At 39.9% G+C, this 20,279-nt stretch overlaps 1 protein-coding gene across 1 annotated transcript in view; it reads left to right on the plus strand.

Annotated features, from left to right (window-relative positions):
• Positions 1–20,279, plus strand: part of LOC134730975 (uncharacterized) — a 98,354-nt gene that overhangs the window by 4,119 nt on the left and 73,956 nt on the right. The window contains exon 2 of the mRNA XM_063606770.1: positions 17,262–17,320. Coding sequence (XP_063462840.1) covers positions 17,262–17,320 — 59 coding nt within the window. The remainder of the gene's footprint in view (positions 1–17,261; positions 17,321–20,279) is intronic.

Consider the following 20,279-nt stretch of genomic DNA (forward strand, 5'->3'; position numbering starts at 1 on the left):
GGAGACAGTTCTGTAGGTATAATCATACTTTGGTATCCGCAGGGTTTGGTTCCAAGACCCCCACAGATACCAACATTTGAGATGCTCAAGTTCCTTATAAAAAACGATATAGTGTTTGCATATAGCCTACACACATCCTTCCATTTACTTTAAATCAACTCTAGATTACCTATAATACCTAATACAATGTAAATGGTATGTAAATAGTTGTTATACTATATTGCTTATTTGTATTATTTTTACCATGGCATTGTTATTTTTACTGGTATTTTGTTTTTCAAATATTTTTGATCTTGTTGATTGAATGCATGGATGTGGAACCCACAGATAAAGAGGGACAACTGTATATACAATAGAAAACTGGAAATAGTTGCAACCCTTTGAAATTATAATCACTCTGATCCATATGCACAACATAAAGCCAGGTAAGTAATTTGCATATCTTTGTATCTTCTGACTTAACTCAGATCCTATGAATATAGCAAGAACTCAGTAAGTATTTATGAAACTGGACTTTTAAAAGCTACTTTTTAATGAAATGTTGTATATTTTGTAAAGTGTTTCTCAAAAAAAAATGAATTTAACAAACACATTAAGGACCCAACATTCATTTTGTTTATTCAAAACACTTGTTTCACCAGCATACAAATCAGCCTAAAAAATATATATATATTTGCTTTGGCACCATTAAGATATCAAATATTTGTTAACTTTTTTTTTGTACTCTTCATTAAATCTTATTGCTTGCAAAGCATCAAATCAGTGAGTAATGTAAAATTTCCCACATTGTATTTTATTCTCTAGGTGATCTGGACATATACATTTTGCTCACTACCTATCTAAAACCTGAGGTAAAATTATCACCTTAAAATTTCATTTATTAAAAAAAATATAGTCCTGGCACAATGGCTCACACCTGTAATACCAACACTTTGAGAGGTCAAGTTGGGTAGATTGCCTGAGCTCAGGAGTTTGAGACCAGGCTGGGCAACATGGCAAAACCCTGTCTCTACAAAAAATACAAAAGTTAGCTGGGAGTGGTGGTGCATGCCTATAGTCCCAGCTACGTGGGAGGCTGAGGCAGGAGGATCGCTTGACTCCAAGAGGTTGAGGCTGCAATGAGCCCAGATCCCACCACTGCACTCCAGTCTGAGTGATAGAGCAAGACCCTGTCTCTAAGAAATATATATATGTAATATCTAAAATTTTCTCATCTGCAGAAAATAGCATTTGAATGCTATTCATCAATCATAATTAGGATATGTAGTCTATGGAATTTTGTTCATAATTTATATTACGTAAAAATCTCAACATAATACATATTGCTATTACACAGATTTAGACACAAAACAAGACAAATTGTGTCACCTAGAATGTAAGAACTCAATATAGCCATCATGTCCTAGCAAGTGTTTCTCAAACTTTTTGAGAATTAAAATAAGTTTTACATTTAGATATAGCAAACAAAGGCTTCACTAAACAGTACTTACCCTGATACATGACATATTCTTGTATATTTTTATACCCTTCAAACTGATTTGATGGTTCCATTAATGAGTCACTGTTGAGAGACAAATCTCTGTGATTTCTTGTGTTTCTCAATGTCTTTCCTGCAGAGGGACTGACTCCCTTTTCAAGAATGTTATCTTTTCAAGGATGTTTATATAGCCTTGGAAGACACAGATGGTGTTTCCCTCTAGAGCAAAGGACAAGTTGGTTTTATTTACATTATAATGTAAATGATGGCTCGCTCTGGGGCAAAGGTAGGGCAGGTTTATTGCTAGTTATAAAAGATTTAGGATTCCTCAACTCAGAGTTCCTTTCCTGGAATGCATCCAATTGTGTGTGCACAAGTTGAGACCCTCTTAGTGTCACCCTGTGGGAGCTGGGGCTTGAGGAACAAGTGCAAATGCTGACACTCTAAATGGCACAATTGCTTTGTCTTGAGCCTGGAGTCTAGTGACTTCCGCCAGCATCCATGTGGCTAGCAGACTCACTTGTTAGCCGCAAGCAGAGTAAAGTCTCAGAACCTTCACACTCTTGACAGTCGCAATCCCCACGTTTTGGAAAAAACTTCTGTGGTTTATATACACAACTATAATTTTGTCCACATTGAGATTTCACTACACCCTCAAGTTAAAAAAAAATTGAAAATTAAAGGATAATCATATGAAAAAGGACATTTTTTTTAAATTCAGACTTTTTCAGAGATGACTTAGATATTTTTTGTAACTTCCTGTAACTTTTAAGCAAAGTTGAACTACAAGATAAATTTTTCCTTGTCATGTTATTTCAAATACTTCATGTTAGCATGCCCAGAAATTGACCTAAAAAGGATTAATAATAAAGCCAGTCTTTCTAATAGCAAAAAAACCTCTTTTTGCTTTTATGAGTTTGAAGAAAATTCTAATCATAATTCAATAAATAAAACACAACCCAAATTAATTAAGTGGTAAAACCAACTTTCCCAATTTATTTCTTTATCTTAGTCCTAAACCAAATAGAAAATATATAGTTTTGCCACATCAACTGCTAAAACTGTATTATTCTGTAAGGACTTCCTGAATAACCCATTCTTTGAGAAGAACTAGCTGCTTACTCATCTGTCTTCATGTATAAGCCCCATTCAGATGGAGACATCCTCCTGCCTGCCCCTGAGGTTTTCACAGTTGTAAAAGATGAGACACACCCATATTTCTCTGGGTGATGGGAGTTTGTGAACAAATATCTGTAGTAAAGAGGAGCCCAGGAAGGCAAGCAACTGTAGAGTCATTCTGTCTCTCAGCGCTTCTAAAACTGTCATGTTCAGCAGATCCTGAAGCTCTTCAGGAATGACTCATAGTCATGTAGAATACAAAAGCAACTCTACTGACCCACTTTTTCTTTTTATTTTTTTTTGAGATGGAATCTCCCTCTGTCATCCAGGCTGGAGTGCAGTGGCACCATCTCGGCTCACTACAACCTCCGCCTCCCAGGTTCAAGCAATTCTCATGTCTCAGGCACCCGAGTAGCTGGAATTACAGGCATGCGCCACCAGCCCAGCTAATTTTTGTATTTTTCGTAGAGATGGGGTTTCACCATGTTGGTCAGGCTGGCCTCGAACTCCTGACCTCAAGTGATCTGCCAGCCTCAGCCTCCCACAGTGCTGGGATTACAGGTGTGAGCCACTGTGCTCGACCTTTTTCTTCCACGTATCAATGTTCACACCGGCATGAAGAGCTCCCGTTGGGTCATTCATACTGGTCGTGTTTCACCCCAAACTCCTTATCACTCTGTAGTTCTCACATACATTCACATAGCTGTCTTGCATCTGGCCAAATCATTTCAGCCAGAGTAGCAAGGTTATTTGTATTTGACTTCCACACACTTGGGAAAAGCCATAGCAACTTGAAGAAGTGTAATGGCCTGATGGTACTTTCCTTTGCAGAGGGCTGTGGCAGATATGGCCATTGTTACTCTTCTAATAAAGTTCCTCAAGAAATGACATGATTATACCTCATGACAAAGTTATAAACATCTGCTGAGTGCACATCAAATCAGAAAATTTTAGAGGTTAGAGCGCTAGAGCCATAATTTAGCTCAATCTCTTGATTGTATAGGTGAGTAAACTGAGTTTTCTGAAGGCTAGGCCAAATTGAGAAACGTGGTCTCCCAGTTCCCATTTAGCATGATTTCCACCAAATGCCCAGATATGGATGATGCAAATATCCTTGGGAACAGAGTAAGTGCGTTAGCCCCTCAAATGCAGAGCCTGAGTTTTCAGCCCCTGCTATCGTGCCTGCTCCATAGTGGGGTGCAGAGTGTTCTTTCTCATTCTTTCTTTTTTCATTTTTTAAAATTTCTTTGAACTACTTTTGATTTCCATATGATTCAGATTGCATTTTTATTTTTCTTCACTTCTTGAGTGCTTTTGATTGATACAACTTAATTTTAAATATTCTTCTATTTCTCCTTTATGAATCACTTATTACTATGAACAGCCCTGACAAATTCTCAAGTTTTATACGCCTTATATTTTTCAAGGCTGGTTTTAGATATCACAATCTTTAAGAAGCCTGCTTGACCACAGGACATTTCGTGTTTTGCTTTTGTTTTTGTGTGTGGTAAATACAAATTTTATTCTGTATAAAATATAATAAAAACATTCCTGCATTCTAAAGGTCTTAAAACTCCAATCAGTGTAACATTTTTGGTATTTAAATAAATAAAATACTTATTTCAAATTAAAATACAGCACATATTCTGTTTCTTTTAATGTTTTAGTTTTAGGGGCACATGTACAGGTTTGTTACATAGGAATATTGTGTATTGCTGAGATTTGGTGTATGAATGATACTGTCACCTAGGTAGTAAGCATAGTACCTGATAGGTAGTTTTTCAACCCCAACCTCCCACCCCCTTTAATCGTCCCCTGTGTCTATTGTTCCCATCTTTGTGTCCACGTATATTCAATGGTTAGCTCAAAACTTACAAGTGAGAACATGCAGTGTTTGGTTTTTTGTTCCTGCATTAATCCATTTAGGGTAATGGCCTCCAGCTCCATTCATGTTGCTACAAAGGAGTGTTATCTCATTCTTTTATATGGCTCATTCCTTTTTATGGCTGTGTAGTATTCCACAGTGCATATGTACCACATTTTCTTGATCCATTCCACCATTGATGGGCATCTAGGTTGATTCGTGTTTTTGTAACTGCGAATAGTGCTACAATGAACAAATGAGTGTGTGTGTATTTTTGGTGGTACAATTTATTTTGTTTTGGGTACATACCCAGTAATGGGGTTGCAGGGTCAAATGGTAGTTCTGTTTTAAGTTCTTTGAGCAATCTCAAAATCAAAGTGACTAATTTACTTTCCTGCCAACAGTGTGTAAGCATTCCATTTTCTCTGCAACCTTGCCAGCGTGTGTTATTTTTTGACTTTTTAATAATAGCCATTCTGACTGGTGTAAGATGGTATCTCATTTTGATTTGCTTTTCTCTAATGATTAGTGATGTTGAGCACTGTTTCATACCTTTGTTGGCCACATGTATGTCTTCTTTTGAAAAGTGTCTATTCATGTCCTTTGCTCATTTTTTAATGGGGCTGCTTGTTTTTTGCTTGTTGAATTGTTTAAATTCCTTATAGATTCTAGATATTAGACCTTTGTTGGCTGCATAGTTTGATAATATTTTCTTCCATTCTGTAGGTTGTCTGTATACTCCGTTGACAGTTTCTTCTGCTGTGCAGAAGCTCTTTAGTTTAATTAGATTCCTCTTGCCAATTTTCGTTTTTGTTGAAACTGCTTTCGGTGACTGCTCATTAATTCTTTGCCAAGGCCAATGTCCAGAATGGTATTTCCTAGGTATTCTTCCAGGATTTTTATAGTGTAAGGACTTCATTTAAGTCTTTAATCCATCTTGAGTTGAGTTTTTTGTTTGTTTGTTTGTTTTTCTGAGACAGAGTTTCACTCTTGTTGCCCAGGCTGGAGTGCAATGGCACAATCTCAGCTCACTGCAACCTCCTTTTTCCAGGTTCAAGCAATTCTCCTGCCTCAGCCTCCCAAGTAGCTGGGATTATAGGCACCTGCCACCGCGCCTGGCTAATTTTTGTATTTTTTAGTAGCAACGGGGTTTCACCCTGTTGGCCAGGCTGGCCTCGAACTCTTGATCTCAGGTGATCCACCCACCTCAGCCTCCCAAAGTGCTGGGATTACAGGTGTGACCCACGGCGCCCAGCTGAGTTGAGTTTTATATATAGTAAAAGGTAGGGGGGCTTCAGATTCAATCTGCTAGCCAGTTATCCCAACACCATTGTTGGGAACAGGCCCCCAAATCTGGCCATAAACTGGCCCCAAACTGACCATAAACAAAATCTCTGCAGCACTGTGACATGTTGGTGATGGCCTTGATGCCCACGCTGAAGGCATCAGAATGAGTGCAAAGAACACCTGACCCGCCCAGGGTGGAAAACCACTTAAAGGCGTTCCTCAGCCACAAATAATAGCATGAACAATCTATGCCTCAAGGACATGTTCCTGCTGCAGATAACTAGCCAGAGGCCATCCCTTTGTTTAGATCCATCCCTTTGTTTCCTGTAAGGAATACTTTTAGTTAATCTATAATCTATAGAAATAATGCTTATCACTGGCTTGTTGTCAGTAAATATGTGGGTAAATCTCTGTTCCGGGCTCTCAGCTCTGAAGGCTGTGAGTCCCCTGATTTCCCACTCCACATGCTATATTTCTATGTGTGTGTGTCTTTAATTTCTCTGGCACCTCTGGGTTAGGGTGTCCCTGACCGAGCTGGCCTTGGCACCGTTTATTGAATAGGGATTCCTTTCCCCCATTGCTTGTCATTATCAGCTTTGTTGAAGATGAGATAGTTGCAGGTATGTAGCTTTATTTCTGGGTTGTCTATCTTCCTCCATTTGTCTATGTATCTGTTTTTGTACCAGTACCAAGCTGTTTTGGTTACTGTAGCCTTGCAGTATAGTTTGAAGTCAGGCAGCATGATGTCTCCAGGTTTGTTCTTTTCGCTTAGGATGGCTTTGTCTATTCAGGCTCTTTTCTGGTTCCATGTGAATTTTTGAGTAGTTTTTTCTAGTTCTGTGATAAATTATGTTTATGATTTAATAGGAAGTACATTGAATCTATAGATTGCTTTGGACAGTATGGCCATTTTAACAATATTGATTCTCCTATCCATGAGCATGGAATGGTGGGATGTTTTTCTATTTGTTTTTGTCATCTCTGATTTCTTTCAGCAGTGTCTTTCAATTCTCATTGTAGAGTTCTTTCACCTCTTTGGTTAGCTGTATTCCTAGGTATTTTGTTCTTTTTGTGGCTATTGTAAGTGGTGTTCCTAATTTGGCTGTCAGCTTGCTCATTATTGGTGTATAGAAATGCCACTGATTTGTGTATGTTGATTTTGTATCCTAAATCTTTACTGAAGTTATTTATCAGTTCAAGGAGCTTTTTGGTGGAGTGCTTAGGGATTTCTAAGTATAGACTTATATTGTCTGTGAAGAAAGATGATTTGACCTCCTCTCTTTCTATTTAGATACCTTTTATTTCTTTCTCTTACCAGATCGCTCTGGCTAGGACTTCCAGTACTATGCTGAATAAGAGCGGTGAGAGTGGGCATCCTTGTCTTGTCCCAGTTCTCAGAGATAATACTTCCAGTTTTTGCTCACCAGTTATAATCTTAGTGGTGGGTTTGGATCTTATTATTTTGAGGTATATTCCTTTGATGCCTAATTTGTTGAAAAGTTTTAAGATGAAATAATGTTGAATTTTATCAAAAGCCTTTTCTTCTTCTAAGGAAATGGTCATGTGGTTTTTGTTTTAATTCTGTTTATGTGATAATCACATTTATTGACTTGTGTATGTTGAACCAACCTTCCATTTTAGGAATAAACCCTGCTTGATCATGTTGAATTAGCTTTTTGATGTGCTGCTGGATTCAGTTTGCTAGTATTTTGTTAAGGAATTTTGTGTCTGTGTTCATCAGGGATATTGACTGGAAATTTTCTCTTTTCATTGTGTCTCTGCACAACTTTGGTATCAGAATGATGCTGGTTTCATAAAATGCATTAAAGAGGACTCCTTCCTCCTTGATTTTTGCAACAATTTTAATAAAACTGTTCTTTATTTCTCTCGAGGGTTTGACTGGCGTAAATTGGGTATAGTTTACTGACTTTATTTCTGGCTCAGCTTGACACTCCTAGGCTGTACTCTCTAACCCTGGGGGCTGGCACCAGTCCTGTGGTTTTATTCTCTGGCCCCTCAAAGTCAAGTACCAGCTGTGCTAGGGGTGCTGGGGTGCTCTCTGGCTGCTAGCAAAAGCACTCCATTGGGGGGCCACCAGCTAAAGCACTCCTTTGGGGACAGCAGAGGCTGCTCGTGGTGCACTCCCTGGGGTGGTAAGGACTGCTAGCGCACTGTGTCAGGAGGCTGTTGGCAAAAGTGCTCCAGTAGAGTGGTGGGGGCCATCAGTAAAAGCACGACAGCAGTGGTCTTCAGCAGAACACCAGCAGAGCAGTGGAGGCTGTGCTATGTGCTCACTCCATTGCAAGCAGCCAGGCAGGGACCCTAGGAGGGGCCAGTAGACAGGAGACATGTAGCTCCAATTTGCCCTAGTTCCAGGAGGAAGACAGCCCAGCTCTTTCTAGGTCTGGCAGTTAACAAAGGCCTGAGCCACCTAGAGGAGTATGGAGAGCCTTGGGGAGTGGGTGTCTATGGCTGTGTTCTTTTGCAGCTGTCTCTGCACCAAACTTCCTAGGTTTTGTGGAGACTCAAGCTCTGTCTCTGTTGACTCTCTGGGCAGGTCCCCCTGCCAAGTCAAATGTCCATGGGTATTGTGAGATTTCCTGCAGCTAGGATCCCAGAGGTCCATGGTGACAGTGAGCCACACTGCAGTTATTTCACTTACCCTTTCCTTAGAAGCTGTTTAGGGGGCCGGGTGCTGTGGCTCACACCTGTAATCCCAGCACTTTGGGAGGCTGACATGGGTGTATCACTTGAGGTCAGGAGTTCTAGACTGGCCTGACCAACATGGTGAAACCCTGTCTCTACTAAATACAAAATTAGCCAAGTGTGGTGGCACAAACCTGTAATCCCAGCTACTCGGGAGGCTGAGGCAGGATAATCGCTTGAACCCAGGGGGCGGAGGTTGCAGTGAGCCAAGATCACACCATTGCACTCCAGCCTGGGTGACGAGTGCACCATCTCAAAAAAAACTCCATCTCAAAAAAAAAAAAAAAAAGAAAGTAAGAAAGAAAAGAAAAAGAAAAGAAAAGAAGGTGTTTAGGCCAGGAATGAGTCCTAGTGCTTTGGCAACCCTGTGCAGGGTTCCGAGCTTCCTTCTCCTGCAGCCCCACTGTCTCTGTCACCTTTCCATCCACTTTCAGTGCATTCTCTCAGAATATCTCAGCCTGCTTTTTGTGTGTGCTCCCATAGTAAATAGTGTTGCTGCTCTCATTGCATGCATCACTTATCATCTTTGCCTGATTACCTGGCTGTCTCCCCTACTTGGATGTATGCCTGTGGGTGAAAATCACAGCATATTCTGGTTTAGTATCTCAGAATTGTGCTTGACACATGCTCAACAAATGGTTTATAATACATTTTTATTCATCTCACCATATTTATACTGCAATTGTCCATCCTCTAGATGCATTGCTCGAGCCTCATTCACTCATTATTCCTTATCTTTTCCTACTTCCACAGGTTAATAACATAACAATCTTTCAGAAACAAAGCTTTATCAAAATCTAGCCAAAGGGTAATAGAAAAATAAGTAGGAGTTGGAGTTTACTACATTTAATTGCATCTGTGCATCTCTTTCTCTTTAAGCACAGAGTGTGTTTTCAACCTCTGAGGAGATGCCAATTAGCATGACATATCTTTGGAAACATGGAGCTAGTATATCTTTGATATACATGGAGCAAATCAACAAAGATAATGAGTCCAGCTGGTGGCTATGGAAGTGGACAGAAGGTAGGCAGATTTTAATGATTTCCAATTCTTCCGGATGCCAATTAGGAAATGACCAACAACGTGCAATCACTGTAGATTAAGAACAAGATGCCATAGGGAACATTTACATTACCAAGCTGTTTTTTAGACTGTCAACATTCCTCTTCATATTTAAGATAGGAAACAAGTTTCCCAGGGACAAGGCTAGGAGAAGGGGATTGACTTCAAGGGCCTCTGAAGGGACATCTGGAGTGGCAGGAGTGTTCTACATCATGATTGTGGGGTAGCTATGTGACTCTATACACTTACCAAAAATTATCAGATTGAGTACTTAAAATCGGTGAATTTTTGCATACAAAGGAAACCTTGAGAAACCTGATTTTTTAGAAGAAAGAAAGAAAAAGTAAAAAAGAAAAAAGAAAAAAGAAATAGGGAAGGAAAAAAGGGGATCAAGGCAAGAAGCAGAATGCTATGTTTCACATGTTTGTCTTCTTCAAAACTCATGTTGAAGTTTAATCCCCATAGTGATAGTTTTGAGTGGTGAAGCCTTTAAGGGGAGAATGAATTAATCCACTTATGAATTAATAAATTAATAGATTAATGGGCTCTCATGAGAGTGGAGCTAGTGGCTTTGTAAGAAGAGGAAGAGAGACCTGAGCTAGCGTATTAGCATGCTCATCCTGCTTACCATGTGATGCTCTGCTCCCCCTCAAGACTCTGCAGAGTGTCCCCACCAGCAAGAAGGCTGTCACCAGATGCAGCCCCTCAACCTTGGATTTCCCAGCTGGCAGAACTGTAATAAATAAATTTTGTCCCTTATAAATTATTCTGTTTCAGTGTTCTGTTAGAAGCAACAGAAAACTAAGATAGAAAATTGGTACTGAGAAATGTGGTGTTGATGATAATGAATACCTGAAAACATGGAAGCAGCTTTGGAACCAGATAATGGGGTGAGGCTGGAAGAATTTGGGAAAGCAGGCTAGAAAAACCCTATATTTCTGTAAATGGAACATTAAAGATGGTTCTGGAAAGATCCTTAGAAGGCAAGAAGACTAGGGAAAGTTTGGAATTCCTTAGAGATTGGTTAAGTGGTCATACCAAAATGCAGATAGAAATATGGTCAGTAAAGGCCATTCTAATGAAAATCTCAGATGGAACTGGGATACAGATATCTACATATATCTATATATATGTGTGTGTTTGTGTGTGTGTGTGTGCACCTGTGTGTGTGTACACAGAAGGGATAAGCTCATGGGTTATGGATCTAGAATATATCTTGATAGATAGATAGATAGTCCATTTTGAAGCTGTTTCTTCAAAATGTAAAAAAGTAACTCAAGCCACTACCACTCGTCACTTTTTAATTACATGTGCATCATGACAGCCATGGCTCAAAGATTTGGGTTATAGCTTCATGAGGTTAGTTTTGCTATAGACTAGATCTTTACTTTTACTTCTTGTTACCAGGCTCTTAGGTTATTAATGAGTTTCTTTTTCTTAAAAAAAAGAAAGGTAAGAGGCTTATGCATAGAAATCTAAGAATCGTGGGAATCATATGGTCTAATTCCATTGATGCTTATTAAATATTTATAATTTCATATATAATAAAAATATATGATGAAAAAATACATTATCTTAAAACATAAGATACTAAATAGAAAAAGAAAGAAAAGCATTTAGCTAGTTATAAATAATGCTATCGTTTATTGAGCATTTAATTCATACCTAGACCTTGGATAAGAACTTAAGAAAAATTATCTCATTTAATAAAAGCTTTGTAGCTTTTAATAAAAGGGTAACTTCTAAGATTTCTGAATTATTGAAGTATTTAATCTTGCTTTTTTCAGCTTTGAACTCTTATACATAACAGCTTGATTGGGTTGAAAGTTATTTTCTCTTAAAATTCTTTCTAATTTTTTTTTTTTTTTTTGAGACAGAGTCTCACTTTGTCACTCAGGCTAGAGTACAGCACCATGATCATAGCTCACTATAGCCTCAACCTCCTGGGCTCAAGTGATCCTCCCACCTCAGCCTCCCAAGTAACTGGGACCATAAGCACAAGCCATCATACCTAGCTAATTTTTAAATTTTTTGTGCAGATGGGGGTCTTGCCATGTTGCCCAGGCTGGTCTTGAACCCCTGGACTCAATGTTCCTACCTCAGCCTCCCCAAGTGCTGGCATTACAGGTGTGAGCTACCACATCCAGCCTAAATTCTTAATTATTTATGAGTTGTTACAAACTAGAGTCACTATACATTAGTCAGGTGGCTTCCATTAATTTGCATTAATTATTTATAATACATTTTATTGTATATATTTAAGGTATACAACATGATGCTGTGGATTACATGTACATGGTAAAACCATTATTATAGTGGAGCAGATTATCATCTCACATAGTTACCCTTCGTTTATGTGGCAAGAATAGTTAAAATCTACTCATTTAGTATGAAACCTAAAACTGTGTATTTGATTCCTTAAAGCCTTTAAGTCGTACATTAGATCTCTAGACTTGTTTATCCTCCATATCTGTTCCTTTGTATCCTCTGATCTGCATCTCCTCTAATCTGCATCAATCTGAGCTCTTCCCTAGGTAAGCCAGACCCCACTCAGTCCTGCTCTATTTGTGGAGCAACACTGTCTTTTATTCAATGTATGTGTTATTACTATGCTTATATAGATGCTGCATGGATATAGGACAGAGTCAAAATACAGAAAGCTAGATAGAAACAAATTTAGTACTCTTTTGTTGAAGATGTACTCATCCTTTGGGAAAGTTCCTACTAGACAATGTGATTGTTACAGCTTAGCTTACATTTGAAAGCATATTAACATATAATTTAACCTTCCATACAATGGAATATACAGATTACATTTTAACCAAACAGTATGAGTCATAAGCCAAATTTGTCACTAAAATTCACTGCTAAATAGCTGGTTTAGCCTAGAGGAAAACAATAGGAAATGTGTAGGAAAAAGGTAATTCCAGAATATTCTGAGCATGGAGGCAAGCAGAAAATAAACATTCTGGTTTGGTACTATAATATGGTCATAAGTGAATAACATTGAATGTGGCTTTTGTTTTATAACAAGATTTTTAAAAATAAGTGAATAACAATTCAAATAAGATTTAAAGTGCCTGCATTTCCTTCCCAGTAAGCTCTTAATGGAGGAAGATGAATAAGACTCTAAAACAGAGGCTATTAAGAAAAGACACTCTGGCTCTAAGGGTTTGCCAAAAAAGAAAAAAAAGGAAAGACAGAAAAGTTGAGAGGAAGAGGGATAGAGCAATTTTTGCAAAACAGTTTTTTTCATTGCAATGTGTTTGGCATACGCCTGACATCCTTCCGATTTAACGTTGCTATTGAAGCGACACTTGCTGTAGCTTGGGCCTGCATTGTAATTAGGAAAGCACACTATACTCTGAGGCCGAGATGATCACTTGCTCTTTGTTAGCCAACAGTACAGTTTCCAGAAAATGTCTTAACCTTTCCAGTCAAACTGACACAATCCACATTGTGTTAATCCAATTGTGGATTGTGTCGATTCGATTGGATATGTGAACTGTTAAAGTTAACAGACATACTTTTATAAAACAAACAGAACTGTCAATTTAGAAAATATAGCATATGTAACTAGATTCCTAAAGTGGAGCATTTTAAAATGTTTGAATCAGAATACCACAATACCAAAGAAATTCTCCGCAACTTGAAAGAGTACCTGCTAGACACTTTTTTTTTTTTTTTTGAGACAGAGTCTCACTCTGTTGCCCAGGCTGGAGTGCAGTGACGCGATCTTGGCTCACTGCAAGCTCTGCCTCCTGGGTTCACGCCATTCTCCTGCCTCAGCCTCCCGAGTAGCTGGAACTACAGGCGCCCACCACTACGCCTGGCTAATTTTTTTTGTATTTTAGTAGAGACGGCGTTTCACAGTGTTAACCAGGATGGTCTCGATCTTCTGACCTCATGATCCGCCCACCTCGGCCTCCCAGAGTGCTGGGATTACAGGCGTGAGCCACTGTGCCTGGCCTAGAACTTTGTATTCCAGCATGGTCCACAGACCCAACAGCATCAGCATCATTTGGGAGCCAGTTAGAAATGCAGACCTTCTAATTTAGAGTTTGAACTTTAGGTGATTCTTATCCCTGCTAGAGTTTGAGGGGCACTAGCTTAGAATACTTAGTCTACTACCAGTGAGTGAAAGGTACAAAGGGAAAAAGAAGCCCTTTTCTGATAACATGTTTCTCCTTTTAAACCAGTCATCTCTTCAGAATAGGAACGTTTCTTATGTATCTTTGTGATACTTATAACTAGTAGTATCTGGTCTGTAACAGGCAATCAAATATTTGTTAAATAGCTGAATTTGCTAATAATCCATTTTTTAAACTCTGTTTAGCATAGGCAAGCTTAGAGAGATGCCGATAGAGAGGTTAATTCACCAGACTGGTATTTTTCAATGGCAGCTCTAGCAAATGAATATAGGTATAAAATTCTATGTGGAAGACATTTTTCCTCAGTAGTTTGAAGACCTTGCTCAAAACTGTGAAGTCAGCCCTATGTAAAGTATAATATTTTGTCCTTTATAAGTAAGCTATTTTTTCACTCTGGTTTCTTTAATATTTTTCTTCTTTGTTGTCCTGTAGTTTCATCATATTCTAAATGTGGATTTTTTTTCCTTCTTTTTTTTCTTTAATCTTGCTTTCTTTTTTATTTTATTTTTATTTTAGGTTTGGAGGTACATGTGCAGGTTTTTTATATAGGTAAACTCATGTGACAGGGGTTTGTTTTACAGATTATTTTATCATCCAGGTACTAAACCTAGTACCCAATAGTTATTTTTTCCGCTCCTCTCCCTCCTCCCACCCTCCACCCTTAAGGTGGGCCCAGTGTCTGTTCTGTCCTTTGTGCCCATGAGTTTCTCATTATGTAGCTCCCACTGATAAGACAGAACATGTGGTATTTGGTTTTCTGTTCCTGCATTAGTTTGCTAAAGATAATGGCCTCCAGCTCCATCCATGTTCCCACAAAAGACATGATGTTGTTCTTTTTATGACTGCCTAGTATTCCATGGTGTATAAGTACCACCAAATGTGGATTATTTTCATCTTGTTTAAAACTGCGTGTTTCTTCTGCATGCTCTCACTCATAGGTGGGAATTGAACAATGAGAACACTTGGACACAGGATGGGGAACATCACACACTGGGGCCTGTCGTGGGGTTGGGGGAGCGGGGAGGGATAGCATTAGGAGATATACCTGATGTAAATGACGAGTTAATGGGTGCAGCACACCAACGTGGCACATGTATACATGTGTAACAAACCTGCACGTTGTGCACATGTACCCTAGAACTTTAAGTATAATAATAAAAACAAAAATAATAATAATAATAAAAAGATTTTAGAAAAAAAAACTGTGTGTTTCTTGAATCTAAGGATTGTCTTCCAGTAACTTTTGAAAAGTATTTATTTGACATTCTATCTTCAAATACATCTGTTTTCTCAATGATTTACAGCCTCTTCTTCTGGGGCTCTAGTTATACATATATATGATAGATCTTATCTCTACCTAGTCTCTACCTTTCTGTAATAGTTTCATTCTAATAAATCTTGGGTTATATTTTGGATAATTCCATCAATTTATAACCCAATCTGCTATTAATAAATCCATTTATTTTTTAATTTTACTAGCTATATGTTTTATTACTAGCATTCTATTCTTTTTCCCCTTTTTTATACTTTGGTAAGTTGACTTTAAAAACTATCTCATAAGAAAGAATAAAATATTTCTTAGGTCTCGAATATTTCTGTTATTTTAAATTATTTTCAACATAGGCTTTTAAAATCATCTTTTTAGTTTGTTTCTGTAGTTACACGCCCTTGAGGTGGTAAGTCTGCTGACTCTTGCTCATGGTGACTGTTTCCTCAAGTTTTTAATAATATTTTATCTTAAGTGTATCTTCAGTAGAGGTTTGTCTATTAGATTCTCATGTACTCTGGACTATAGGAGGAGTTTTACATTCACTTCTGCCAGATTCTTCAGGGGTGTTGTTACAGGATCTTCGAGGTGTCATTTTTCTGGCTAGAAACCTTTGTGACCCGTGGTGCCTTTGCCCAAGTTTTGCTCAAGCCCCCTGGGCTTTTTTCGCCCACTTGGCCTGTCAGGCCGTGCTTGGCTTATACTACTGGCCTGGGTCCCACACCTGCCAAGGGTGAGTCAGGCATGGAGTTGTGATGGGTGTGTGAGCAAGCATGGGGTCTGGCCACTGTGCAGTCAGACATGCCAGCTGCTGCAGCGGGGCAGGCAACTCCAGGTGCTAGCATGGGCTCAGGCTCTCTGCAAGGATGCAGCCGGACTAGGTGCACTGGAAGCAGCTTCCACGACTGGCACTGGAAACCCGGTGGCACCCAGAAGCTTGGAGATGCCAGGAACCATAGGGCCCCAAAGAGGGAATCACAGCCCTGGCTTCGGGAGCCCCCGGGTCTGGGGTCCCTGAAGGACCACAGCTCTTCTCTCCTCTTCACCTGCAACATGGTGAGCAAGGAACACGTTTCAGCCCTGTTTGTGTTACAGCTCTTTTAGTCCTGCCATTCGATGGTCCCAAGTTCTTGTTTTGCACCCAGGAAGAATGAGGTATGCAGCCAAGTGGAGGGTGAGCAAGACGAAGAGGAGATTTATTGAGCAATGGAACAGCTCAGCCTCCCACAGGGGGCAGCTCCTTTCCGCAGACAGGATGTCCTGATGAGTGTTCAGCTCCTAGCAGAGAGGAGACTTGGAGTGGGAAGATCCTCTCTGCAGGCAGGTCATCCAGTCATCTCTGCAGCTCTCAGCAGAGAGGAGGCCCTGGAGTTGGTAGCTCCTCTCTGCAGCTGGTCATCCTGTCGTCTGCCCAGCTCTGGCTGAGCTGGGGCTTCTCTGGGCCTCAGAGGGGAGGAAGTGCACACTGATTGGCCCATGGGTGGTCATGGGCAGGCCTGGAAAAGGCACCACATATCTCCACACTGGTCCGTGGCACTGGCAGCCCAGCCCCCAGCTTTCAGGCCCTCCCTGGCCTGAAGGTGGAGGCTCACTGGGGACCTGCCCCCTTCTACCCAGGAACCTGTCTATCTCCTGCTGCTGTTCATGGTGCCGAGGCTGTAGGTGCCAAGGGGCGCCTGCAGGCCAGTGTGAGCTGCCCTCAGACCCTCCGCGGCTTCCCTCCTATGCTCATTGGCGCCCAAAATCTGGAGGGGGCTAAGGTGGCAGGGACTGGCATGTCAGCTCTGCCCTGAGCATGTGCACACCCCATGGGGCTGTCACAGTGCCCAAGATCAGCCCTGACTTTGCTCTGACATCAGAACAGGTGCTGACAGCAGGGAGAAGCCAGGCAGTGGGAACAGGCATTTCTGAGCCAGCGAGGGCAGGGGTCCTTCCCGAGCTCCCAAGAGTGCAGGCATGCCTGGGTCTGCAACCACAATTTGGGCAGCTGCCGCTATGCCTGGGGGGATGGGGGTCCTGCCTGCTCTGTGGAGCAGGAGGCCTGGGTCTGCAGCTGAGGTTCGGGCAGCTGCAGCAGTCCTGCCAGCTCTACGGAGTGGGAGGCCTGGGTCAGCAGCTGTGTTTGGAGCGGCTGCGGCTGCACCTTGGGAGCTCCTGCTCCACCAACTTGGAAGGGGTGGGGCTCCCACTTGTTGCCAGCTCCACGGAGTGTGCAGCCCCAGCTGTGCCTCCTTGCTACAGCTGGCATGATGGCAGTGGCCGCTCCAGATGGCCCCTGCTGCCATCAGTATCACTAATAAAGGAACATTTTTTTCGTTGATTTTTCAGCTTGGAATTTCTCACATCATGCAGAGAGTGTGGATACTCATTTCTGGAATTTTTAAAAGGTAACTTTTTTCTACCCTAACTCAGAAAGAAAACATTTCCCTGAGTTTAGTGAACTGTTTTTCTCAGCCACAAAAGTGCAGCCCTCGATGAGAGGGCGCTTGTGTGTATGTAAATATCAATGCCCACCCATTTTCTAGTCTAATAATCCTCCACCAGTCTCTGCATAATTAGCTTCTGTACTAACTGCTCATATTCTTTCTTCATAGTACTAACTTCTTTGTTTATTGCCTTAAGCATATTGATAATTATTTATTAGGATTGATCAGAATTCTGCTTTGTGTATTATATGTAGTTCAACTTGTTGTCTTTCTTTTATAGTATTTGTATCCATCTGGTATTTAGATATTTTAGCTCACAAAGTCATATTCTGATACATGATAATATGATGTATCAGCTACTATGTCTGGCAAAGTTTCTTGAGGAAGGACAGGAGACCAAACCCCAGTCTGGATCCCTTCCATTGAGATTAAGGAGAGAGGAGGGGATCAGTGCCAGGGCAAAGAGCCCCAAGAACCGCAGAACCACTCTTTGCAATTCTGATTTGCAATCACTCCACTGACAACACATAAGGAAGATGGATGGAGGGAATACAATCTCCTGGGTTTTGATTCACCCTCCCTGGGGATTTGAAAAGAGAGCTTAGAGGAGAGAATGCCTGATGTGGCTCACCTGTGATCTCAGGCTTTGCACTGCCCTGGTATTACTCTATGAACACCAGTAATCTGGGGCTTTTGTCTTTAATTTCTGTTGAGTGCAGAAAGTGACGCTTGCCCCTAGACAGCTCAGGAAGAGACCAGACTATAGCTTAAAGCCTTTCTCTAAGCTTTCCTCTCACTGCTGTCACCAAGGTACAGACTGTGAGACTGAGGCCATCCTTCAACCAAGATGTAGCTGCCCATCCACTCACAAGTCCAGACTGATTTCAGCCCTTTTTTTTTTTAATTTCTCAACTCCTCTTCTTTTTCCTTTCTATTGTTTCTTTAGGTTTGATTTTCAAATAGAGAACCAACAGTTCATACTGATTTTAATATCTTGATAGACATATATAATCTGGCATATTGATCTTCCTTTCTGGGTATTTCCTTTAACTCCTGCTATCTCTCAGATATGCATTAAAGGTCATTGTTATATTTTATTCAACACTGGGGGGCTTTACAATATAAGGGTTTGGGAATTGGCATGCTCAGAAATTATTGAAACCAGAAATCACTTTGATTTTTTTCAAATCTGTGAAACATATATCCTTATGCATTTGAATTGGCTACTTTTCTTTCACCCTTTGCCAAGTTTTCCATGAGATAGTTTTTAAAATCAACTTAATATTGCTTGGGTCATATGAGCTTCATGATAAACCCTATGATCATTAACATAAACAGGAATGTGGCAAAGAAAAAATTAAGAACCTCTGTCTCAACATGAAGCCATAAGGCAGGGTTTTGTTTTGTTTTGTTTCTAATGAGGTAGTGATATAATTATGGTTAAGAGTGTGGGCTTTAAAGTCAGAAATTCAAGTTGGATCATATGAAGGCTCACTCAGTTTTAAACTACATAAACTTCAGTTGGGTTCTTAATCCCTCTAAGCTTTAGTTTGTGCATCTGTAAAAGTGGCTAATAATAATAGCTACCACATGCATTGATGTGAGAATTAAATTCTATAATGAGTGCTTAATACAGAGCTGATCATACAGCAGGTACCTAATTAAAAGCTATCATTATTTTTATTATGTTTATTGTGTTTTCTGACTTAGGAATATTGCAAAAGATGAATTAAGGTGTTAGACAACTCCTCTTTTTGTTTTTCCCTGTAAAGGCTCATCTACTGTCATGTCCTGCATTTATATTTATATTTGAAAAGTGACAAACCCCCTAGACGGGCAGATATTCAAGTATTATTTCAATGTAAACTCTCAGCTGCCTCTTTCAGTTTTACTGGTCTTCCCTATTATTTGCAGTTTCTGCAAAGTATGGTAATTTATATGAACCAGAAAGACTTTAGAGCCTTTTAAATCTATTGTATTTGTTTAGTCTGATAATGATTTGGAATTAAGATACCTATTTTCCAGGTTTAGTGATACTCTACCTATCTCATGGGTTTTATATTAGGATCACAAGAAGTAACAAATGTTAAAGTGCACTGAAATTAGACTATACGAGTATCATAACAGCTACATAAAATAATGTTATAAAATAGATAAAACTATGCCTGCATAATTTTGCTATTAAATATATGTTTAAATATATTAAGGATTTAAAACAAAAATTTATATATTACTGATTGGGGATAAGTTTGAAGAATTTATCTTGTTTCGTGATTGCTTGAGTTTCTATTGATGCTTTTGTATTTTGCTTTTGTAGATTTTATTAACATCATTTGAAAAATCTTTGGATCATTTATTTAGATTTTTAAGATAGGGTTTAGGAGACATTTATTCTGGCCAAGATTGAATAACAGGGACTAATTCACACTCCTGCCTAAACAACAAAAAACCTGGACAAAATATATAAAAACAATACTTCTCAGACATTCAACAACAGGAAGCTCATGATCCTGACTCCCAAAAGAAGGGAAATAAGCAAGGTGAGGCTTGCGGTTATCTCTGTTTTCTGCTGCAGGCATTTAGTGAATTTTGGCACAGGAAGGAGGGAAGCAGGAACAGGGCCATATGAGGGAAAGTCCAGTGAGATCCAGAAGATGCAAAATTTAGAGAGATGTTTGCTGCCAGGGCCATGCAGACACAGAATTAGCCCAGAAGAAGAAGAATGTGGAGTCCTCCTTGAGCTGGGGAAGGTTAGGTGACAGGAATTCATAAGAAAGAGTCCAAAGTAAAAGGGATGATGCAGAAAAACAGTTCCAGATACCTGCATTGAGTACTCTTGACTTTCTGACTGATTATTCAGTTCTGCAGGTATAGAGTGACCCCAAGTGAATGAGAAAGGAAACATTATACAGGGCAGAAC

The sequence above is a fragment of the Pan paniscus genome, chromosome 7 (assembly GCF_029289425.2).
Source record: "Pan paniscus chromosome 7, NHGRI_mPanPan1-v2.0_pri, whole genome shotgun sequence".
Taxonomy (NCBI): Eukaryota; Metazoa; Chordata; class Mammalia; order Primates; family Hominidae; genus Pan; species Pan paniscus.